Here is a 25,720-nt window from a genome sequence, read left to right as displayed (position 1 = left end):
GCAGTTAGCCCGACTAAATTCATTTTATTTATTAACGGTTTCTTATATAGCGCAGCATATTCCGTTGCGCTTTACAATTGGAAACCTTTATAGAACAAAACAGGGTAATAACAGACAGACATAGAGGTAAGATTACTGCTCGCAGCCTCCTGAGGGTGAGAGCAGAAATCTGACTAAGGTGTTGGTCACAATATTGTTTTCCAGCTTAGCAAGTTGCCAACAGCCTGGTATCCGTCACTTAAGGCCCGCATTCAATTAGAGGCGAAAAGTTTTTGCCGATGTGCGGTTTTCAACACTTTTTGAAGTATCGCCCTATTCAATTCCAGGATGTTTTCGATGTGCGAAAACATAGGCCACAACAGGCAAAAAAGTTTCTCCACTCAAAGGCAGGAGAAAAGAAGTGCAAAATCTCTTTAGGACTATAAATGTGGGGACTATTAAAGCAAATAGACTTAAAAAAAAAAAAAAGATCCCTTAAAAATGTCATGTCATTTTAGGGGCAAAAAAATGATGGAAAATGTGTCTAAAAGTAGCGGGACAGGTATTTTGGGGGCTTTATGGATGGGACAGGTGTTTTTAGGATTGTGGGGGGCTGCAGCAAGTGTTTTTTAAAATGTACTTTATTAACTCCAAATTATACGAGTACCCTTGTAAGTGTACCCCCAATTTAACTACAGCAAATCTTTTTCACCAAAGACTTTGCTTTATATGCACTTTTGCATTACTGTGAAAAAACAGCCATTTTTTCTCAATTTAGGAACACAAAATACTTTTTATTACAGCTATTAATACACCTCTATAGTGATTACCAGGGTCACTAACGCTTTTTTTGTGGGTACAGACTGATGCCCATCACAACAAAACCTGACCGCCCGTACACTTGCCGCAGAGGCCACGGGTGACTTGACATCACAACTGGGCGGGCATATGTAAATGCCCACCCAGTTGTGACGTCGGGCCGATGATTGGTAAGTGCGTATGCACTTACCCATTGTCAGAAAAAACTGCGGACCTGCCGGACGGCTGATCCATCGTCCTAGTGTATCCACCTTTAGTTACTTGTAAAAGTCTTAGTAGAATTCACTCCATTTTATTGTTACATTTATTTGCCAATGTGCGAGAGGTAGACCTAGTGTTAGGTGGGGATGGAGGCCCTGCAGGTGTCGGACATCGGGAGATCTAACAAATGGTGCTAACAAGGCAAATATATTTTCGCATTTATTTCAACAACCATCTCCTTTTATGGACATTTGAGATGTGGTATGAGCCCTTGTTGATGTGCGAGTACTGTAAAACGGATATAGATAAAAAGGGCGAGAGATGAAAAATGTTCCTTTTCTCATTGTAGGGAAATGAATCGGAGGCAGACATTTGAGCAAGCTCACAAGATGTTTGATAAAGCCACCAAGCTGGAACAGGAGTTTGGAGAGTTTTTTACAGGTATATTAATCATTGATGATCCTCTGTGTTACTGCTCATTAATGGTGGTTTCCAGCCTTTATATCCAAAATAGATTTGACTTCACTTCATAACACATGAATACTCTGAGATTTCATTATCAGGGTTCCCCATAGTATGAGTCTAGTATTTGCCAGATAAATGCTCCTATAAGTGCCATAACTACTATTAAATGCAAAACACTTTAGGGCATGCATTTAATATTATTGTACTTTATAAATCCTGTGGGCAGAATGGCTGAGTCCTCTACCCGCTCAGTTTATCTCCTCTCTCTCCTTGCTTACACCACATCTCTCCCAAATACTTATCTGTCAAGAATTTCTCTTCCTCCACGTTATTTCCCATTAACCATTTCCCTCCTAGGTAGTCTGCACCCATGAATGGTTTTGTTTCTGGCACTCACCAGCTCACATAGAAGAAACAAAATCTCAACCCTGTATGTCCTCTTTCTTGTCCTTCTCCTGGCTGCTGGAGCCATTTTGTTCAACCCTGCATCCCATGCAATCCTCCATTATCTGCTTATGCCCGTTATATCATCATTCCATCCACCTCATACTTCCAAGCCCTCCAACTATGTCCACGTCTCCTGTACACCCACCCCCATCTGCCAAGTGCATTGCAGTGCTGGGTGCCGCTGAAGGCAATCTCACTCTAATCCCACTTCCTCAACTTCAAATTCATCCTTCAGGGTCCACGGGGATCCACAGGGATACCATGGGGGGATATTATGTTGGGAGAGATCCAGGCACCAAACAGTTATAGTTCAGCTCCCAGGATGCCTCTGGGCCTGCTCCATATATACCCGCCCGTAGCCTTCAGTTGTTCGTTTGGTGCGGCAGGCTCAAGACCACATTTGTAACGGGACTGCTCAGGCAGTCCTAAGCTTTTATTTTATGTTTTAGGGTTGGCAGTACTAAGCATCTGAATTAAGACGCTTGTACTGCGACTCCATCTACCTCCGTCGGGCCGCAACACCAGTAACTGGGCTGGTGATTCCGGCAGGTCGCGGCTGAGCTCGCTGGCAGCATTGCTGTGACCCAGACTGCAACAGGACACACGGAGATGTCAGGTAAGGCAATTCCTTACGGGGAATCGCGCGGCAGTCCATGCTTCTGTTGTCAGACGCACCAGAAGCCTCTGCAGTCAAGGCCCGGGATTGTCCGCATCCTCACTACACCACTGCAACCTTATCGTCCGACGCCGGGGATCGGCAGCGGACGCTTCTGCTGCCATGAAGCCAGCGTACCTGGCTGGTTAACGTAGCTTAGGGGAGGTAGGCGCTCCCCTGGCAGCACCTCCCCCGACACAGTCCCTACAAAGGGTTTCGCACGTCTGGCTTGCTCAGCCTACCCTCAACATGTTTGAGAGACTCCATGGTCCACGCTCATTGTTCTCTGTAGCTCTTGGTCTCAGGAGGGTTTGGGTCAGTCTCCCTGTATACCTCTCACTTTGTTAAAGTATATAGGGGAAGATGTATGAAGCACTGAAGCGGCACCAATGCACGTTATGTGCGCTGATACCGCTTCTCCATGTATAATTGGGGAGCTGGACGGTAAGATAGCAGCACCGATAGCCTGGGGCATGTATGAACAGTCAGTTCGTCTGACCGTTCCGCCCGCTGCAGCTGTCGTTATCGAGAGATACAACTTGGCGATGTCCTATCCGAACAGAAGGGACAGCGCTGTCCCTGCTGCAGCGGCTGCCGGCTCCAGGGCTTGGCGTGGGATCTCGCAATGCTTGCAAGATCCCACGCATGCTCAGTGGAACTGGCCGGGACTGAGACACAGCGCATCAGCACCGATGAGATATTAATACATGTCATCGTTAGTGCTCCCTGCTTTGCCTCGGTAAAGAGGCGAAGGAGGAAGCATTATAGCGGCACGATATATATCCTACCATTCATTTTGTGTAGTTGATTTAGAGCCAATTGTAATTATATTACATATGCATTGTTTGTGACTGTTTGCTAGCTGCTGTATTGACACTGTCTTTTATTTCTGTCTGTCAATTACAACAATTACTGTTTTTCTCTCTATCCTCTTGGGGTGGAGGTTTTTCTCTGAGTACTGCACATGGGTGTAGTAGGTATTACCGCTGGACGCATGTCCAGTGGTTCCAATCCCAACAGCGGCAGCCCAGCAAGGGTGAAAATCACGATTGACCCTAAGGTAACTATCGCTAACCTAATTTCCCCCACCCTAACTCTCTCCCTTAGGGGTACCTAACCTCCTCCCCAAGTGCTTAAACCCTTCCCCGCCACCTAAACCTAACTTCCCCGGGGGGGTGGCTAACTCTGACTTCCCCTAGCCTAACCTCCCGGGGGGGGGGTTGCCCTAACCCTAAGTCCCGTTACCCCCCCCCCCCCTCCCGGCATCCCTTCGATCGGGATGTCGGTCTTCCGGCGTCTGTTTAATAACAGGCGTCTAGATTTAGACACCTGTCATTAGTACCACGCCGGGATTAGAACGCCTGGAAGCCGGCAGTCGGGATATAGACTGTCTGTTTCCAAACTACATCCCCTTCACATTCATTAAGATTTTGTGAAGGCTGTCACATAACATTGCAATTATTGCATTTATTGAACATGTCAAAAGATAAAGGGATGCAGGAGGGCTGTGCTGGTTTCATGTAACTCATGTATGGCCTATTTGTCTCCTCAGGACATTAAGGATGGTTTGTGTGTTATCTGTTATAAAGAGCCACCTCACCAGTCCAGTTTATCTATCTCTGGACAAGAGCCATCTTGGGTATCCTCTTTGTCCCAGGTAATGAAGCTGTTTGTGGATCATATGGCTGCTCCCACTATCCCTCCTTGGATGGGATGTCCACAGCATGCTATGTTTGCGCCTCCTATGCATCCTTCCTGGAAGGATGTTTATGGCCATTCTAGTCAGAGTGGCTCAGTCTGATGTTGCAAGAAGACCGGTAGTTTATAAGGCGCCTAAGCGCAAGTTATTGTATCAGTCTGTTCAACATATGGATTCGGACGCATCATCAGAGGAATCCGATGATGCGCAGGCTTCCTCTCCAGGGTCTAGCTCGGAAGGAGGTTCATCCGTCCACAGTGGATGTTCCTCCTTTGGTGAGGGAGGTTAAATCAATCCTAGATATTCAGGATGATGAACCAAGAAGGCTCCAGAGTGTAATCACCACCGGAAGGTGGTCAAAACTGAGTTTGCTGTATCTGTACAGCTCACTGAGCTTATGGATGAGGCATGGGGTAACCCTGACAAACGTTTTTATGTGAATAAGAGAATAACATTGTTGTAGCCTTTCCCGGCTTCTGTATGTACTAAGCTGGAGGTACCTCCTACTGTGGATGCTCATGTAACGCATTTAATCAGAAATGTTACATTGCCTATTCCGTCAGCATCTTCCCTGAAGGATTCCACGGATAGAAAAATTATAGTATGTCTTCAAAACAATATTTTCATCATCTGGAGCTGTTACTCATCCAGCTATGGCTGGAGCCTGGGTAGCCAAAGCGGTTGAAGAATGGATGGGGAGCATTGGAATATTCTCTACCAAGTGCTACCAGAGAACAGATGATGTATATCTCCCACGTACGAGAAGCTGCTTCCTAGCTTGGAGAAGCTGCTGTAGATGCTGGAATTTTAGGTTCTAAAGCATCAGCAGCTTCAATAGTGGCACACCGGGCCCTTTGGTTAAGATCCTGGAAAACTGATACAGGATCAACGAAGGCGCTAGAGGTTTTAACTTTCTATGGAAAAGTGCTTTTTGGAGCAGAGTTGGTTAAAATAATAGCTACTCTGGCGGCTTCAAAGTCAGCAGGTCTGCCATCTATCGTGACTATATAAAGTCTAGGCAGGTTTCTTTGTGGTCCTTCCGTCCTCAGGAACGAGCAAGGGAACAGCCTTCCTCTAAGACTGCTAGTTTTCGTAAAATGTCAAGGCGACAAACTAAGAGGTAAGGCCCGGCAATACATCCAGCTTCTAAATTGGACGAGACATCCCCGGTGGGCCTCCTCCTGGGGGATCCCAGGGTGGGAGGCAGACTTCTTCAGTTTGCGGACTATTGGCGTCAAACCACAACAGTTGCCTGGTCCGAGAAGTGGTCTCCCAGGGGTATGCCCTCACTTTCAGGAGGCATCCTCCCCAGAATTTTTATTTTATTTTTTGTGCACAGATCCTCCATCAGAAGCGGTAAAGGTTTTGGCCCTTCAGGAAGCCATTCACTCCCTGCTGCAGGCGGTGGGTAATAATCCCAGTTCCTGTGTCGCAAGAGGGTAGGGGTGGTTATTCCAATCTATTTCTGGTTCCGAAATCGAATGGGGCTTATCGCCCTTTACTGAATATAAAGCCCTCAACAGGTTTATCCATGTACCCAAGTTTTGTATGGAAACTCTCTGATCAATTATTTTGTCAATGGAGCCGGGGGATAACATGGTTTCCCTGGACATTCAGGATGCATATCTGCATGTTCCTATTATACCATCCCACCAGCAATTTTTACGGTTTGCTGTTCAGCAACATTATCAATTTCAGCCTCTACCCTTTGGCTATCTACGGCTCCCCGGGTATTTACAAAAATAATGGCAGCCATGATGGCCTATCTCAGGCGTCAGGGAGTCAGAATTCTGCCATATCTGCACAACCTTCTAATATTGGCACAAACTCCGGGGGTGTTTTACAAAACCATCTTCAACTGACCATAGCCTGCTTACAGAAGTACGGCTGGATCATGAATTGGAAGAAATAATCACTTTCTCCAACACAGCAGATGGTACATCTGGGGAGCTCTTCTGGATTCTCGTGCACAGACTGTGTTTCTGCCAGAGGACAAGAATATGGCCTTATTGCGAATACGCAAGCTGCTACGCAAACGAAGGGTATCCATACTGTTAGCAATGCAGGTCCTGGGATCAATGGTGTCCACCTTCGACATTACCCATGGGGTATGCTTGGTTCCATTCCAGGCCTCTGCAAAAATTGATTCTCTCCAAGTGGAACGGACAGTATCTAATGTCCCAGAGGAGACTTCTTAATCCAGAGGTTCGTCACTCCATCCTGTGGTGGCTGAGAAAGGATCATCTGAACAAAGGGTTCCCATTCTGGATTCCAAATTGGGTGCTTCTCACCACATACGCCAGTCTTCACGGATGGGGAGCAATGACAGGTCATCACACTTTTCAGGGAAGATGGACAAATTAGGAAAATCATCTGCCAATAAACATTCTGGAACTGCGAGCAGTATGCAAAGCGCTGGTCATGGCACAGGACCTGCTCCACGGCAAGCCGGTCCAGATCCAGGCCGACACTACGACAACAGTGGCCTATCTCAACCATCAGGGAGGCACGCAGTGTCATGCAGCCATGAAGGAAGTGACAAAGGTTCTGGTTTGGGCAGAACATCATCTTCCGGCTATCTCGGCAACATTCTTACCGGGAGTACTCAGTTGGGAAGCAGACTTCCTAAGTCACCAGGACATACACGCCGGAGTTTGGTCTCTGCATACGAGAGTGTTTCAGCTCCTGGTAAACAAATGGGGTCTACCAGAGATAGATCTCATGTCGTCAAGTCATAACCACAAGGTCCCCAGGTACGGGTCCAGAGACACATCAGCAGCCTTTGTGGATGCACTGGAAGTAAGATGGGACTTCAAGCTGGCGTATCTGTTTCCTCCGATCTCCCTTCTCCCAAGAGTTTTCAGGAAATTCAAGCAAGAAGACTGAACAGTAATACTACAAATAATGTGTTATTACTGTGCTAATTAAAGTGTTTGAAAAATTGCAAAAGTAATCAGTTGGAACTAAATGTAAATTAATATATATTTAATCACAATTTATACAAACAATACACAATCTCAATAGCAGTCAGATGTATGCAATCTGTTTTGTTTCCAACCAGGCTAATAAAATATCCAATATAAACTAACAGCAGCAATATTTGATTTATAAACACATCCCACTTACATTTTGTGTCTTTATCAGTGTTCAAGCAGATTTGTAAATGTCTCTCTCTGGCCATATTCAATTGCATCCACAACGTCCCATATGGTTTTATTTAGCAGTGTATACACGCTATTACGCTGTTAAATAGTATCCACGATATTAACACCATCCTGGCTGAATTTATTCAGTCTAGCTGAAAATCCAGCTTAAAACAAATTAGCCACTCTTGTGTATACGCACTATGGTTGTTCCGTCTGCACAGCAGTATTTCGTCTCATTTCGATCCGCCTCGTGACAAGTGTGCCGTCTCTTATTAGCGTTCACTGTGCCCTTCCCAGATCTTCAATAGTAAGCTGGTAAGTGTAATCGCTGCAGAATCTTTGTGATGCCAGTGGGGAAAATGACATCCATAAACTAACAGCGATAGTGTCCAGTGACTGCTGTTACACCTGTGGATATCCAGGATGCTATGACCGTCAAGGGGGTCTATATTTTGGGGTTTGCTGACTCATTTTGCCTCTTGCCACCGGAGGCTTTTTCAAAGATGCATTGATCAATCTCTCCTTATATACCTCCAGTCCAAAAATCCGATTTGGATGGTAGTGTTCCTTATATGTAAACTCAGGTGTGTGTTTGCCACACCTGAGGGTACTACTGTAACAGTAATACTGGTGGCTCCGGCTTGGCTCAGACTTCATTGGTTCACCGACATACAGAATCTGTCAATAAGACAGTCCGAGTCCTTGTCCTCTTCCTCTAAGGTAGGATCTGCTAACGCAGGGTCCCTGCCGGCATCCGGACTTGCCTCGTCTGGCTTTGACGGCATGGCTCTTGAATCTTCCATCCGAAGAGCAAATGTTTTTTCCAGTTCTGTAATTCAAATTATGCTTAGGGCACAAAAGCCTGCCTCTGCCCACATCTATTAGAGTTTGGCATTTTTTTGGTAAATGGTGTTCCCATAGGAACTGGCTTTTCTCCAGGCAGGTGTAGAACTCCAAGGAGTTCTGCGAGTTCAGCCTCCTTTTGTTCCACCAGTAGCACCGTGGGATTTGTCCTTGGTTCTCAAAGGGCAACAAGCTCCCCCATTTGAAACTCTGGACTCTGTATACTTGAAATGGTTGACAGCGAAGACACCTTTTCTCCTCGCTATCTCTTCTGCATGCAGTGTCGCTGATTTGGCAGTGCTTTCTTGTCGCTCCCCATTTTTGATTTTTCACAAGGATAAAGCTTCGTACAAGGCAGTGTTACCTTCCTATGGTAGTGTCCTGTTTTCTTGTGAATGAAGAAATTGTAGTTCCAGCTTTTCAGGCTCCAGATCTTTCTGTAGGTGAAGCCTCCCTGGATGTAGTTCGTGCTCTCCATATCTATGTGGAATGTACAAACTCTGTTAGAAAATCAGATGCTCTTTTTGTATTATATGGTTTTCACAAACAAGGTTGGCCAGCTAATAAGCAAACTCTAGTGAGATGGCTATGCATGACTATCTCTCAGGTGTACACAGGCTGATCTCCCTGTCCCAAGCACGGTGACAGCACATTCTACTCGGTCTGTAAGGCCATCGTGGACTTAGTCGTGGTGCCTCTGCTGAACAGTTGTGTAAGGCAGCCAGGTGGTCTTCTGTCCACACTTTTGTTAGGTTCTATGCCTTTTATACTTTTGCCTCTCAGGATGCTTCCTTTGGGTGACGAGTTCTTCTTCTTCTCCCTTCTTCTTTCTTCGACCCTGAAGAAAATTAGAGTTATGGTAGACCTGCCTAGATAACTCCTTTTTCTTCGAGTTTCACAGTGCACCCACCCTGGCTGCATGGATAGTTTTTTCTTTCGGTCACAGATTCCCTCATCTTGTATAAGAGTGTTTCTGCTGTACGATTGCTCTTCCTTCTCCTGCCTTGAGGCTTGTTAACAAAACTGAAGACCTGTGGCTAGGGGTGGAGGACCCGAGGCATCCTGGGAGCTGAAGCTTTACCTGTTTGGTGCCTGGATCTCTCCAACTATAATATCCATACCCCCCCCAATGGTATTCCTGTGGACTCTATGGACCTCGAAGAAAAGGAGTTGTCTAGGTAAAGGTGCCCACATACATAGCGACATTTTACACGATTTGGCCGATTTCGACAAATCTGGTAAAAAAAGTACAAATTGTGAGTTTATACTCACGAGCACGATGCCGATAAGCGTCCCCGCTCGTCGTATATCGCATCTTCTGATATGCCGTGCTGTAGGGCAGATTAGCCAATCTGGGACACAATGCATTGGCTGCAAGATAGATCTTTAGTCAGATTGGACATTTTTAACTCCAAATCGTGATCACGACGGCAAGGGAGCTCCCGTGAAAGTTCATGAGGAAATTGGCCATAAAATCGTATCGTGAGGACATCGGTATGTGTGAGGGCACCTTAAGTCTACTATAATAATTATCCTTACAACACAGACCATTCACTTGCCAATCAAATATCTTTCACTTCTCTAATATCCCCACTGAAGCCTCCTTGCCATCTTTAATGCTCTACTGTGCATACCTGTTCTCTTCCTCCCCCAGCACATTATTTTGCCATCTACCAAGCTGTAACCTCTCTCCGCTACTCACTGTATACCTCATCTCTTGGGGAATTCATTTGCTAATTTTGTCCTCCTGTACCACTTTTGCGCTGTCAAATCTCCAACCTCCCCACGCCCCCTCTGTCATGTAACAAACTGTCTCCCTTAACTCTGGCCTCTTATTTCCTACATATAGTTTCTGTCTTACTACCTGCAAAATATTGCCAGAATGTCATTTTCTTATGCAAAATGCCACCGCAACTCTTAACCTTAACTATGTCAGCCATGTCCTATCTAACGTTCCCTTCACCCATCTGTCCAAACTGCACGCCACCTTTAAAGCTAGAGCAAAACATATCTTTCTCTTATTTCCCATACCACTCTGCAAATCCCTGCACTTCCTTTCTTATCACCTCTAACCACATGCCACATACTTGTCCTGTCACCCTGGTACGCACTCCCACCCACACTACTCATGCCGTCTTATACTACTCGCTCCAGTACACCCTCACACCTACCCTCCCACACATTCTTATCTCTCTGGCACACCCTCACACCTACCCTACTCACCTATACTACTCGCACTGCTACAGCCTCACACCTACCCTATTCTTGCCTATACTACTCATACTGGTACACCCTCACACCTAACCTACTCCCACACATAGTACTCACTGGTACACCCTCACACCTACCCTACTCTCACCTATACTGCTCACACTGGTACACCCTCACACCTACCCTACTCTCACCTATACTGCTCACACTGGTACTCCATCACACCTGCTCTACTCGCTCCAGTACACCACCACACCTACCCTACTCTCACCTATACTGCTCACACTGGTACTCCATCACACCTACCCTACTCTCACCTATACTGCTCACACTGGTACACCACCACACCTACCCTACTCTCACCTATACTGCTCACACTGGTACTCCATCACACCTACCCTACTCTCACCTATACTGCTCACACTGGTACACCACCACACCTACCCTACTCTCACACTGGTATACCCTCATTACTGTCCCAGTCTCTTACTTGAGCCACATTTACTACAGCTCTGCAATATTCCATTTGGATTGTAATCATTCTCATGGGGTTGTCCTGTGTTCCCTACTGGCCAGTGCTGCAGAGCACAATGAGACCATCAATAATAGCAGCCTGTACATAGATTTTTTTTTTTTTTTTTGCATAATACAATTAAAATCTAAGTAACTTGCATGTTGATATAATTTCTAATCTGGTTTCCTGTGCCATGCCTTATGCACCATTTCTGCTAGACTGGTATTCCTCTACTTTAGAAGCGATTCACCAGCACTGGTTCCCTCTACTCCATATTTCCATTACTCTGCTATATTGTGCTGTAATCTTGTTACTCTCTAGAACAGTGGTGTCAAACTTAGGCCCTTCAGCTGCAGTGGAGCTACACATCCCAGCATGCACTGCCAGTTTTGCTTTTAGGGCATGCTAAAACTGTGGCAGGGCATGCTGGGATATGTAGTCCCCCACAGCAGCTGGAGGGCCTGAGTTTGACACCACTGCTCTAGAAGAATGGAGAAGTACGGCACTGTTGCTCATGTTTACATCCTTAAAAAGAGAGGCAATTGTTGGTCAGCAATAGAAGGCACAGAAAGCTGATTTCCCAGCCTAGATTTATAGTCCCTGGTGCTTGGCAGACATTATTCATTTCTCTGTGTGCAGTATTAGTGGTTCGCTGCTTAGGCTGACTGACAAATTATCCAAAGTGACCCTCAGACTTGGAGGTGAATTGCACAGCTGCTGTACGCGTACATATGTCTCTTGGGAGGAGGTCTTAAAATGCATCCCCTTTATAACTTTCATTGTGACTCTATATAGTCTGCTTATAACTGAATGACTGCTTGAAAGTTGTGAGCTTGATGAAAGACACAGAAGTTTCCCCATTGGATGGAAGTCTTGGTGCAGACATTGGAGACCGCAGATACAATATGAGGAAGGCTGTCAGGCTATAGGACTGTCAGTTTTCACATTGTAGTAGACTGATACTTGTCTTATTTCAAGCTCAGTATTTATGTAACTACATTTGATTTTCCTTTTCTTGATTTTATGTTTTGAGACTTATGAACTGTTGATGTTGCAAAAAAAAAAATTCTTATATGAAAATCTATCCACAGCCATCGTACAGGGTGAGTCGCTGGAAGAAATTTATAACAAGATCAAGCAGATTATTGAGGATCATTCTGGACATCATATCTGGGTTCCATCCCCTGAAAAACTCTAAATATTTGACTGGACTGCTGTCTACCCTCTACGATCCAACACTACCCGTACCCCCAGAGAGACAGAGTGGGGTTCTATGTGCATTTGTCATCATACACAGGGATTTGTCCTCAGAGTGCCCTGGACTCCACCAGTTCTTCTCTGCAACTTGTGTGTAGTTATACTGACCATTTGGGGGATTTTGTGGGGTCAACAAGGAATCCCTGCCCTACTTGTATGGGGCAAGAACAGACTTGAACATTTAGATTACAAAATGCAAAAAAGAAAAAAAAGGGAAAAGAGCGGAAGAGGCCAAGTCCTCCTAACTCCTAACACCCAACCTTTATCTATACTCCCCCACCCCTGCTGGATTGGAAGAAGGCATATATATATATATAATGTATATGTGTGTGCGCGTGTGTATATATAATTTATATATGACCATATATATATTATATATATTTTGGCTGTGATGGGATATTTGTCCCTGCTATTCTATTGTTTGTAATGATTTTTTAAAGTTCTCTTCTGTGATGGGCAGAGCTCAGGCTTTGTTCTGGTACTGTATACAGCCTACCCACCATGGCTGCCATTGCTTGCTCTGGTTAAGGGGTAAATGGTACATGTGGTTGATCCAGTCGGCACCAAATATTTGGGAGTGTGCAGAGCGGGGTCTAGCTGCCTTTTTGCAGCTTGTCAAGTTGGAAAGTTTCCTCTACTGCTTGTTCTTGGTACGCTATACCATATGGAAGACTGACATAATGTACATTGATAATTTTATATGTGATGGCAAGTGGAATCGATCTTCCTTTTACATGTAGGAATTTCTAGAAAGAAGCTGAGAAAACTTGACACGTGAGCCAAATTTTTTACTTTTTAAAAAGGACACTATTCCCTTGCCTAGCTGTTGTAGAAGAAACCTATTCACTGACAAGCTACTACATGGTACTCTGTGATGGCTAGTAACTCCTTCCATGCCTGCTGCCTCTCTTGGTGCAGTGTTGTGTACAGGTCTGAACCATAGCCCTAAGTTTTAAGGTTGGAGAACTTTTCACACTTTCCAATTATGTATGTTTGTGGGAGTTCTCTCCTGGGGCTTGCACTGGTTCTTAGTACTAAGACTGGGGACCAGCTAGGGCGTCTGTGTTCCAGGACCGAGCTCAGAAGCAGCAAAGATAAGGAGAAGGGAGTGTGAGAGGCAGGAGCAGAGTTTTAATTGATCTGACTCTTGTGTCTGCATGATGATGATTTTTATTTTTTTAAGGCTGTCGTGTTGCCGTGTGAACTTTTTTTTTTTTCATGGTAACTTCCATTTTTAAATTAACGGGTATAAAATCCATATTCTTTCATTTCCATTAGACTTTTCATTTTTAATTTTTAGGTTGCAATTCTGCTAGTTAAAAAAAACTTACCTGGATTTTTCTGAGCCTGGGAAGAACAAGGACAGAAGGGCTTAATTCTAAGGGTTTGGAGCAATATAGATGTCCTTTCATTCACAATAAGCCCCTCTTCTCCATGCCTGCCAGCAGATCATACACTTTTAGCTAATGATCCAATGTCCCTTGCTGCTGTGTTTGTAAAATCGGAATGTTTAGAGTTTCCATGCAAAGTCTGATCTCTAGTACCAGGCAGTGGAGGTGTAGGGCAGCCATTGGTAGGTCTGCTGCAGGCAGCACATGACTGAGGAATAGTGATATTGTTAGAAGGTTGTATGTTAAAGCCAATGTCACTGACCAATTTAGCAAGTGTTCTGTAAGAAATTAAAGTTGATGGCTACACCTGAAATGGCTGTGAACCTGTCAGCATGCGTTAAGACACCTTAAGTTTGTTGACCAAAAACACCACTTTTCCCACAGGTAACATGTTATCTGAACAAGGTGCATGTGCTCTCAAGATGGGATGTTTTTTATGGACACTGCCGTTCCAAGATCCATATTTGGTGTGATTATTGTGGGTGGAGAGCTGCTCGGACTGAAGAAGTGAGCCAAAAATTCCTTCTTGATGCTCAGTGTGTAACTCAACACTCAGGGTCCCTTATCCATGAGATGGGGAGTATGATGTCTCCCACAGACTTGGTACTGGCACTGCAGGACTCTGACAACACTGGAACTGTCCCTCTGCTCCGTTATCCCCCGGTGTGGAAGTTACTGGTGTGCTGGTAACCTGCTGGCGCTGTCCTGCACTGTCAAATGGTTGAAGTGTGGGATCATTCACTTTTAGGGCTATGTATTTGCTTACTAATGATGCTGATTGATGATTCATGGTGGCTAGAGAACAGTGGAAGCTGAAACTTTGAGGTGGGGGGAAACTAGTGACATTTCTAAAGTGATTTATTTTTATTTTTCCCCAGCTGCTACATTGAGGGTTTTGCAAAGCATTTCCTTTCCTCCTTGATTTTACTTTTATTTAATTGTTGCCACCTGCTTGCTATCCACCAGCTTGAGTGGGCTGTGAAGAGGGCATGGTACGAATTCTGTAATGGGATTAAACAGCAGGCGGGGTGGCTGGTACCAATGTGTGATAATACCTTTATATATATATATATATATATATAGATATATATAGATAGATATATATAGATATCTAGATATATATATAGATATATATATATATATATATATATATATATATATAGATATATATCTTTGTCCCTGCCTCTCCCCTCCCAATTGTAATTTACAGCAGAGCAGAAAATTAAATGGAATCTGATTGTTTAAAGAGATGCTGATAAACCCAGGAGGCACATATATTTTTTAATAAACGAAGTTGCAATGACTTGTGGGCTTTCTCCTTGCTTTTTCTTTTCGGTCTGGTTTATGTTTTTTGGGGGGTTTTTTTGTTATACCTTGCACACAGTTTTCTTCAGGTACTTGGTGAGATCAATTTAATTGCAGCTGACACACAGAATATTGAGGGTGGAAGTAAGAAGAGGGGAATTCTGGAAACAACAACACACCTGCTTTTATATTTGAATGTGCAATTAGTGATGGTTTTACAGCTTATGAAGCAGGAAAGTTTTACATCAATTTACCTTCCCCTCCCTTTCGTGCAGGACAAGGAAGCAAGCAAGTAACTGCACCTAGACAAACCATGTTACAGTGCACGGAGTGCAAATACATTTATTTTTTCATGCTGGGTAAGTACAGGACAGCTTTATTTTTACTCTGCAATTTAGATTAGAGTTAGGACACACAACTCTCAGATCTAATATCTGCACGTTATATCTGCTCCACCTGCAGTGCTGCATGGTTTTAACAAGGTGCGCAGTCACATTTTTTTTCCCTTTGAGCCCAACTCCGAATCTGCCCCTTAGAGTCTTTGTCTAGAGAGTTGCTGCCAGGGATAACCGCCACTCTGTTGTATTCTCTCGCCTGTATGATGACAGCAGTAAAAATGTTTTTTGTTTTCAGCATTAGGATCGTTCCGTACCAAATCACAAAAAAAGTAACTTTTCAACCCAACCTTCTCAGATTTTCCTGAAATGTAAAGTAACTTTCATATATAAAATTTTAGCACTCAGTGATTCACGGTGTTCATGCTACAGGGTTGTAAACATGACAAAGTGTAAACTTTGTTTGCAAGGTCAGCTAAAATGAATCATAACTTTGCTTCCAATAGTTTATATTTAAATCTAAACTTATTCATGGTCAAAGGTTACATCATGTCACCTTGAAATGTAGATCTAAAAAAAGTCATTTTTTTGTAGATAAAGTATGTTATACAGTTAAATAGTCTCTTTGGTATAAGTTTCATTTTGGGAAGTCTTTGGAAATGGGAGTAAATAAAATATTAAGTACGGCACTTAATTAAAAGTAAAAGGTTTCAAATTCCAAAACGTTTAAGTTCCTTTTACCCTCTTCCAGCTACTGATTGGACTAAATGGGTAGTTGCCCCAGCAGTGGATTCTCATGCAACACATCTGGTTAAGAATGCCACCTTGCCCATCCATACTGCAACCTCCTTGAAGGAGACTACAGATACTTATAGAAGCTTGTCACAAATCCATATGCTCTCTTACAGGAGCTATTACTCGTCCTGCTAGGGCTACGGCCTGGGTGGCAAAAGCAATTGAGAGTTGGGCAGAGGCCCCTGATGCTTCAAGGGAACAACTATCCTACAGATCTTACATTAGAGATGCAGCCTACGACTTGGGAGAAGCAGCTATGGAAACAGCTCTCCTGGCCTCCAGGATATCTGCCACTTCAGTAGTGGCACGCTGTTTTTGGCTCCGTTCCTGGAAAGCCGATTCAGACTCAAAAGGGGCTCTGGAGTCTCTTCCTTATTCTGGAGATACCCTATTTGGTCCAGAATTAGACAAAATTGTGACTACTTCGGCAGCTTCCAAGACACATAATACAAAGCCTTGGACGTCATCCTTTTGCCCTTAAGGAAAGGCTACGGGTCAGTCTTTTCCACGACATCAGGCATCATCCAAGGCCTCCGAGCCTAGGGCCAAATAAGCCTGGGCTACTATACGTCCACCTGCCAAGTCTGAGGACAACCCTACAGCCTGACTGGGTGGGAGAGGCCCCCTGCAGTTCGTTTGCACAGGACCTTCATCTGACCCAAACAAGGCCCTGCTGCTCCAAAAAGCCATTCAGTCCTTACTGAATTCAGCAGTAATTCCGGTCACCTCCACAAAACCGAGGCAAGGGCTATTATTCTATCCTTTTCATGGTTCAGAAGCCCAACTGGTCTCATCGGCCAATACTCAACCTCAAATCTCTGAACAAGTTTATCAGGGTGCCCAGGTTTCGTATGGAAACCCACCACTCTAATATCCAAGCTATGGAGCCCAGGGATTTTATGGTGTCTCTGGACATTTAGGACTCTTACCTACATGTACCTATAGCGCCTTCTCATCAACAATATATCCGGTTTGCTATCCTGCAGCAGCATTGCCAATTTCAGGTTCTACCGTTTGGCCTCTCATGTCTTTATCAAGATCATTGCACTTATGGCGGCCTAAATTTTAGTCGTCAAGGACTAGACTACTCCTGTACTTAGACGACCTCTTGCTATTGGCCAGCTCCCCAAAGATTCTTCATCGCCATCTGCAGGTAACAATTGCCTTCCTACAAACGCACGTTTGGCTGATCAACTGGAAAAAGTCTTCCCTGACACCTTCTCTAAGAATGGTACATTTAGGAGCCTTCTTGGACTCTCAGGTTCAGAGAATCTTCCTAACAGACAAGATCTCATTAATGCAACACCGTGTTCCGCAGTCTGTGTCCAATTCATGCTGTAATGCAGACATTGGGATCAGTGGTACCTGACATGTAGTTAGCTCAGTTTCACTCCAGGCCCTAACAACGCCTGCTCCTCTCCAGGTGGAACGGGCTACCACATCTACTTCGATCCCAGATGATGGGCCTCCCCCTGAATGTTTGCCTGTCCCTAACCTGGTGGCTATAGATATTCCATTTAGACAAGGGTTGCCCCTTTTGGATCCCGGACTGGGCGCTCACGACGGACGAAGGCTCCGAGGGTGGGTCTCAGTGACTGGCCAGCACTCCTTCCAGGGCTGCTGGACCCCAGTCGAGGCAGGGTTACCAATAAATGTCTTGGAACTTTGAGCCATCTACAGAGCTCTCACTCTGGCTCAGGATATTCTTCAGGGCAGACCAGTACAAGTACAGTCCGACAATGCCACGGCAGTGGCCTACCTCAATCACCAAGGAGGCACTCAAGTCGGGCAGAAGTGTCCCACATTCTCACATGGACAACACCATCTCTGCGGTATTCATCACGGGAGTTCTCAATTGGGAAGCAGATTTCCTCAGCCGTCACAACGTGTATGCAGGAGAGTGGTCTCTACATCAGAAGTCTTTCAGCTCCTGGTGGACAAATGGGGTCTGCTGGATGTGGATCTCATGGCCTCAACAACAAACTTCCAGTATAAGGAACCAGGTCCAGGACCCCGACGCAGCTTTCGTGGACACATTGTCAGTGAAATGGACCTTCCATTTGGCATATATTTCCCCTAATATATCCCTGCTGCCTTGAGTTCTTCTAAAGGTCAAATAGGAAGGGGGCACAGTCCTGTTGATAGCTCCAGTTTGGCGCAGACGCCATTGGTACTCGAATCTTCAAAGTTACTCCATAGAAGTCCCTCTTCAACGTCCTCTACGAGTAGACCTGTTGTCTCAGGGTCCATGTCTACATCGGACCCTGCTCGTGTGCCTTTAACTGCTTGGCTCTTGAGACATACCTCCTATCGGCTAAGGGTTTTCCAGCTCTGTGGTCCCAGACCATGCTCAAAGCCCGTAATCTGGCCTCAGCCAGGATTTATCACAGAATATGGCATACATATTTCCAATGGTGTGCTCCGAGAAACTATGACCCTCAAGTTTTTAAGGTGTTTAGAATTCTTGCCTTTCTTCAGGCTGGTTTGGATCTAGGCCTCTGCCTAGCATCTCTGAAAGTGCAGGTCTCTGCTTTGTCCATCTGGTTCCAGCGCAGACTTACTCCTATACTGGATGTTCCCACCTTTCTGCAAGGTGTTCTACCTATACAGCCTCCCTTTGTCACTCCTGTGGCTCCATGGGATTTGGCACTGGTGCTCCAAGCACTAAAGGAACCTCCATTCGAATCCCTGGAATCAGTGGGTGTCCAGTGGCTCACTGTGAAGGCTGTTTCTTCTGGCTATAGCATCTGCCCGTAGGATATCCGTCTATTTCATGTCGCTCCCCCTTTTTAATCTTTCATCGTGACAGGGCTATTGTTAGAAAATGCCCAGGCTTCCTTCCCAAGGTGGTTTCTAGTTTCCACCTAAATGAGGAAATTGTGGTTCTGGCCTTTCAATCACCAGACCTCACGACAGATGAGGCTTCTTTGGATGTGGTCCATGATCTGAAGATCTACGTGAACTGTACTACTTCCATCAGGAAATCTGACTCCCTCTTCATCATATATAGATTCCACAAGAAGGGATGGCCAGCTAACAAACACTCTGGTCAGATGGATTTGCATGACTATAGCACAGGCTTACACGCAGACTGGCCTTCCTGTGCCGGCTGCAGTCTCTGCTCATTCTACTCTGTGGGTACCTCGTGGGCAGCCCAGTGTGGTGCCTCAGCTGAACAGCTATGCAAGGTGGCCACCTGGTCTTCTGTCCACACCTTTCTTAGAGGCAAATGTATCAAAGGCATAAAACCTAAGGAGAACCCTACCCCCGAAGGAAACATCTTATCAGGAGCGTTCCCATCCTTTAACAACAGCTTTGGGATATCCCTGTTGTCTACCTGTGGAGCCCTATGTACCCTAAAGAAGAAAAGGAGAGTTAGCGTTAACAAAGGTAAAAAAAATTATTATTTTTTTTTTTTTTTTAAACCATCTGTCTTCGAAGTCCACGGGGCATCTGTCCTGATGCACATGGCTTCTATGGGTTGCCTCTCTTGGTCACTTGTTTCCATCTCTGTGTAATTCTTCAGTATACCAGTCTTCCTTTTTCTCCTCTCCTTCTCCTGCCTTGGGCTTGTTGACAAAACTGAGTTGTCCTCAGGCTGTGGGTGGGGTATAGGGGGGAAGGACCGGAGCATCCTGGCATTGAAAAGCTTTGCTGTTGGTGTCTGGTCCTCCAGGTCTCACCTGCCCCCCATTGTCTCCCTGTGGACCCTATGGACTTCGAAGAAACAGTTAACAAAGGTAAGTTTTACCAAATCTCTCCTTTTCCCATCCTGGCTTCAATACATTTAGTAGCATTATTAATTGAAAAAGGAACATGCCCTCTTTCATCCAATATTGTCTGGTGAGAACCATGAAGAGGCCATATCAACCTGCACTGCAGAAATACTAGCAGATGAGAGAAAACATCAAAGGATGGGGATGGAAAGGTTCGGGAGGGCGTGAGGCTGGAGATGGGACTATAGGGAGGCCACATTCGATAGTAACCTGGTGAATGGTGGGTAGAAATTACTAGCAAGTATATTCTATTTTCAAGAAGTTCAATGTCTGGGGATGGGGAAAAAAAAGTGTGTGCGCTGCATAACTAATTACTGATATCCATGTTGGTCTGTAACTAGCCCAAAAATTGCCAACATAGGCTCAGCCATGTTGAGGCTAAAAAGCAAGTAAAGCCGCTTTTTGCCGTTAATATAGTATCAAACTCTGCGTGTTACAGCGTTGAATGATAAACATGAAATAAAAATATCTATATTACTCTAATTTTGCTGTAGCAGATTGCCATGTGTGTCTTTAATACCCCTTTTCCACCAAAATCCCACGTCTGACCTGGGATTTGGAACATGGTTCTAAGCCGGGTCAGACCTAAGATTTACACCGTTCCCACTGCGGCGCCAAGTTGGCTCAGTTCACACTGCACATGGGTCCAGTGCCGGCGCTAGGAGATGATGGAGCCAGAAACTCCAGCTCTCCCCTGAATGCCAGACCGGAGGGGACCAGCAACCAGGGGAGGGTGTCCTTTGGTGGTGGGTGGGGGGGTCCTTTCAGGAGGCTCAGATTACAGCCTCCCCGTATGAAGCGGGTATGGGGTAAAAACCTGAACGGCTTGAATTATTCACATATTAGTCCCCAAAAATCAGGGCATTTGGGAGGTAGTTCTGCTGATTGTGGGGACAGCTGAGAAGTATGTGCCATTTCACCCTGCTCTGCCCAAGAATATTTTATGTTGGTTTTGCTTTTGGTTTGTAAATAGACTATAATACAGGGTACTACAAAAATGGAAGCTCCAACTTTAAGGATGTCAAATAGAATGATCAGGGAAAAAAAAGCTACAAAGAGAATGTGTTTATGCAGAAATGTATAGCCATGGCCAAAAGTTTTGAGAATGACACAACAAAGTTTGCTGCTTCAGTGTTTTTAGTCCTTTTTGTCAGATGTTACTATGGTATACTGAAGTAACATTACAAGCATTTCATAAGTGTCAAAGCTTTTATTGACAATTACATTAAGTTTATGCAAAGTCAGTATATACAGTGTTGACTCTTCTTATGCAAAATTGTGAGTGAGCCCACTCCCTTGGCTGAGTAGCAGTCTCGGGATGCTTTACTGTTGGCTTGACACAGGACTGATGGTAGCGCTTACCTTTCCTTTTCTGGACAAGCGTTTTTCCAGATGCCCCAAATAATCTGAAAGGGGATTCATCAGAGAAAATAACTTTACCCCAGTCCTCGGCAGTCCAATCCCTGTACTTGAAGAAAATCAGTCTGTCCCTGATGATTTTCCTGGAGGGAAGTGGCTTCTTTGCTGCCCTTCTTGACATCAGGCCATCCTCCAAAAGTCTTTGTCTTGTGTCATGCCAAAAGTAAAGCATCCTGAGACCATTCATGTGTGGGGTTGCTTCTCAGCCAAGGGAGTGGGCTCACTCACAATCTTGCCTAAGAACACAGCCATGAATAAAGAATGGTAACAAAACATCCTCCAAGAGCAACTTCTCCCAACCATCCAAGAACAGTTTGGTGACGACCAATGTCTTTTCCAGCGTCATGGAGCACCCTGCCATAAGGCAAAAGTGATAACGAAGTGGCTCGGGGAACAAAACATTGTCCATAGTCAGGAATCTCCCCAGACCTTAATTCCATTGAGAACTTGTGGTCAGTCCCTAAGAGGCGGGTGGACAAACAAAACCCCACAAATTCTGACAAACTCCAAGCATTGACTAGGCAAGAATGGGTGGCCGTCAGTCAGTATGTGGCCCAGAAGTTGATTGACAGCATGCCAGGGAGAATTGCAGAGGTCTTGAAAAAGAAGGGTCAACTGCAAGTATTGGGGCAGATGTATGAAGCTCTGGGAAGTAAAGTGCAGAGTGATAAACCACCAGCCACTCAGCTCCCACCTGTCATGTAACAGGCTGTGTTTGAAAAACGACAGTTGGGAGCTGAGTGGCTGGTGGTTCATCATTCTGCACTTTTACTTCCCAGAGCTTCATACATCTGCCCCATTGACTATTTGCATAAACTTAATGTAATTGTCAATAAAAACCTTTGACACTTATGAAATGCTTGTAATGTTACTTTAGTATAGCATAGTAACATCTGACAAAAAGGTCTAAAAACACTGACGCAGCAGACTTTGTGAAAACCAATACTTATGTAATTCTCAAAACTTTGGGCCATGGCTGTATAGTCCAAATCTTATATCCATAAAAAACAGGATATGACTGTGCCACCGCAGCAGGTGATGCAAAGAGTCCTCTATAAGGTGGTTTAAGCATACACTTAATAAGGAAAGCAAATGTTATTTTAAATTAGATATGCTTGTAATAAATAAAATATAAGTTATTATTGATGCACAGTTGGAAGAAAATCAACCATAAATTAATCACATCTACATTGTGTACACAGAACTAAGTGCAGGTATTCACCCATATGCATGTATGTGACCACAGCACTCCTACCCATAGACCACACTTGCGTGCTTTAATGCCTCTCTGGGAGAAGCCTGGAGAAGAGATACATCTTTGGTGGGCTCTCCATGTCATTAGGCCCTGCCCCCCCATTGCTGCAAAATGCTATGATCTGGGGCTAATTATGCAATTTGCATATCATTTGAGCCTCACCCCTCCATACAGACCTGCAAATTCCTCATTATAATCTCCCCATCCTGCCCACTTCACTAGGAAGTGGGCAGGATATCCACCTACTCTTCTGGGGGGAGGGGGGGGGGAGACTACCTGCAACTTCTGGGAGAGTTGGTAAGTATGTCAACAGGCTTGATTTCATAGTTCTCATTATTATCAGTGTGCACTTGCACCAGCACTATCCCTGTTGTAAGAGATCCATCTGAAAACACAGATCTCTGCAAATGCAGAAACTCTGGTGATCCCATTTGCACACCGTGACACAACCCACTGGACTTGGTATACGTGCTAACAACATTTTGCCATTCAGGGACACAATGACATTGTGTCATCATGGCAATGTCACTTCTATGTATTGGCATTAACATGCAGGGACAAAACTGTGATACTCCCTACCATCCTCAGAGGCCACCTGGATCTCTTTCCTGGGAACTCTCCTGGACTGACAAAAGAAAAGTAGGTAAGTATGAAGAATGCCCTTTCTCTGCCCATCTCATAGGATTCAGTTTCACATAATAAACACATAGGTCAGATTCATTATTTATAAGGCTAGTCTAAATTAGCACACTAAAGGTGGGTACACACTGCACAGATATATCCGCAGATGATAGTTGTTTATACACACTGACCATCAACTGCTTCTGGCCGTGGGTCCCGCTCCCCTCCCTGCGGCCTCTGCGGCATGTGTAAGGGCGGTCGGTAGATCGCCCGTACACACTGCCCGATGGACAAATATATCTGCCAGCGGCTGTTCAGCACAGCTGACGTGATAGGTCTGTACAACATCGTTTACAGACTTATTGCTGGTACACACTGGCCGACGGGCAGCAGATATATTGGCCGATCAATTGATCGGCCAACATATCTGACGGTGTGTACCCAGCTTAAGTGAACGTCCGCTGCAATCAGTGTCATTGTTAGATTTGTTTTGTAGTCCAATAGGAGGAAGAGTGAATGAAGTGACTACTATCATTAAATAAAATAAACCTGTAATCTTTTATGTAAAGCTGTGTAATTAAACTATAGATTTAATTATTTCCAAACCTAATGTCATAAGCTGGTACAAAAACCCTGCTGCATATTCAATGAAAGGATAAAGAGAAGAGGTGAAATCTGCAGAGTAAAGGCAGCAGCATCTATAGGCGGTTGCCCTCCTGAGTTTATGCAAATGGCCTCCAAACTCCTTCCCTTGTGTGCGGCTGAATGAGGACTGAGCTGCCCCTACTTTTAGCATTCCTGCATGCTGTAATACAGATCAGTACATCCTTAGAACCCCACCATCCGTTGCAACATTAAAATTGCAGTTTCTTCTTCAGGGTCCATAGACTCCACAGGGAGACCTTGGGGGTGTAGGTGATGGATCTGGAATCTGGGCACCATGCAGTTTAAAACTTTCAGCTCACAGGATGCACTTGGTCCACTCTCCCTAAACCCCGAACCAGAGGCATCTCAGTTTCGTTGGCGCCCGGCTGGAGTTGAGTCACCATTACTTGCTTAGGCAGCCCATAAGCTTGTTTTTCATTTATTTTTGTTTAATTTTACTTCAACTAGAGCACGCAGCAGCAGACTGTCCGTGGGACGTCTGCCCTGTCGCTCCGTCACCCCTCTGGTGCCGCGACGCCAGTGCTGAGCTGGGGATCTCTGTGGGCATTCCTGGGATCAGCACTAGCCAAGGCCCCCGGGGAGAACACAGACTGGAGTTGGACACTAAGGGGACAGGTAAGGCGCGTCACCACTCTTGGTGACCTGCGCATTAGGGCAGTCAATACCTCCTGGTCTCGGGGAACAGACCGGAGGCGGCTGAGTGTGGACGCAGGCTCTAGCCACCGTGATCCTCTAGACCACCAGGGACAATCTGTGTGGAAACCAGCATCCCGGGGGTCAACGATCAGCCAGGGGAGACGGCTTCCCCATTTCAAGCGCCTCCTCCCCTCAGCTCAGGGCGCCTTTCCTCTGAGATCTGGCTTCTCTGAGCTGTTCTCCTCCGACCACACCCCCTATGAGATCTCCGACAGCCATTTCCTTCAAGTCACAGCTCTCTCATGACAGTGTGAGGTCCGGTCCCCCTACATACCTCTCCCTTGAGTTGGTGTATGTAGAGCTATAGCCTACCAGACAGTCTGTGTACTTGATTGTAGTGCCAATTTGACTTATGCTAGCGCTGCCTGTCTGTGTCTTTTTTTCCTGTCAGCATATATCTATACCTTTCCTCTAATCTGCCCTAATATAGATGTAGTTAGGGTGGTTCTTATATCTCGCATATATAAAAGGATAATATTTGTGAGGTCTGTCACATACTGTTGTGTGCTGCACTGTACCATATTTAGGCAAAGGCTCCTGCAGCTTACCCAAGCATCAGACAGGGCCAGTGTTTTGCATATTTAGGCAGTGGGCTCCTGCAGCTTATCCAAGCATCAGTCAGGACCAGTGTTTTGCTCTCTGACTAATATCTTATATACTCATGATTGCATCATACCCAGTGCCATATTGTCAGACATGTCTGACAAGGGTAACGAACACACTTCTGCATCCATTCTGCTATCTTGCAGGTTATGTGCTGCAGGTTTAAGTGAGAAGGATTTGGTTCAGGAGCGATTGTTTGAGGTGTTATAATCCTCCATGCACCTCAAACCCCCCAACAACGGTACAGAAACCCCCTAGGGCTGCCTTTTCTCAGGTCCGGGCCTCCATTGCCGGCTGCCTGGCGGGACCAGCTGTTTCTTCTTCAGGGTCCATAGGGGGTCCACAGGGTTGACCTTGGGGTATAGCTGGATCTGGATCCACGGGCACCACGCAGTTAAAGCGTTGCTGCTCCTAGGATGCACTTGGGTCCGTCCTCCTCTATACCCCGACCACAGGCACCTCAGTTTTAGTTGGTGCCCGGCCGGAGTCGGGTCACCCTGCGCAGTGGGGCTGCATAAGCAGCCCCTAAGCTTTATTTTTTTTTAATAAAGATTTTATTATTTTATTTTTACTATCTTCAGAGCGGCAGCATCAGACTGTCCATCTGGACGTCCACGCTGCC

The 25,720-nt window shown here is 45.3% G+C and overlaps 1 protein-coding gene across 5 annotated transcripts in view; it reads left to right on the top strand.

Annotated features, from left to right (window-relative positions):
• Nucleotides 1-14,920, top strand: part of DLG3 (discs large MAGUK scaffold protein 3) — a 237,297-nt gene extending 222,377 nt beyond the window's left edge. For all 5 annotated transcript variants that reach the window (XM_088444989.1, XM_088444988.1, XM_088444986.1 and 2 more), the window contains 2 exons: nucleotides 1,349-1,440; nucleotides 12,071-14,920. In XM_088444989.1, coding sequence (XP_088301115.1) covers nucleotides 1,349-1,440; nucleotides 12,071-12,177 — 199 coding nt within the window. In that variant the 3' untranslated portion in view covers nucleotides 12,178-14,920. The remainder of the gene's footprint in view (nucleotides 1-1,348; nucleotides 1,441-12,070) is intronic.
• Nucleotides 14,921-25,720: the final 10,800 nt, after the last annotated feature.

This window comes from Taudactylus pleione, unplaced genomic scaffold (assembly GCF_031769625.1).
Source record: "Taudactylus pleione unplaced genomic scaffold, aTauple2 ptg000375l, whole genome shotgun sequence".
NCBI lineage: Eukaryota > Metazoa > Chordata > Amphibia > Anura > Myobatrachidae > Taudactylus > Taudactylus pleione.
This window is presented reverse-complemented; position numbering and strand designations above follow the sequence as displayed.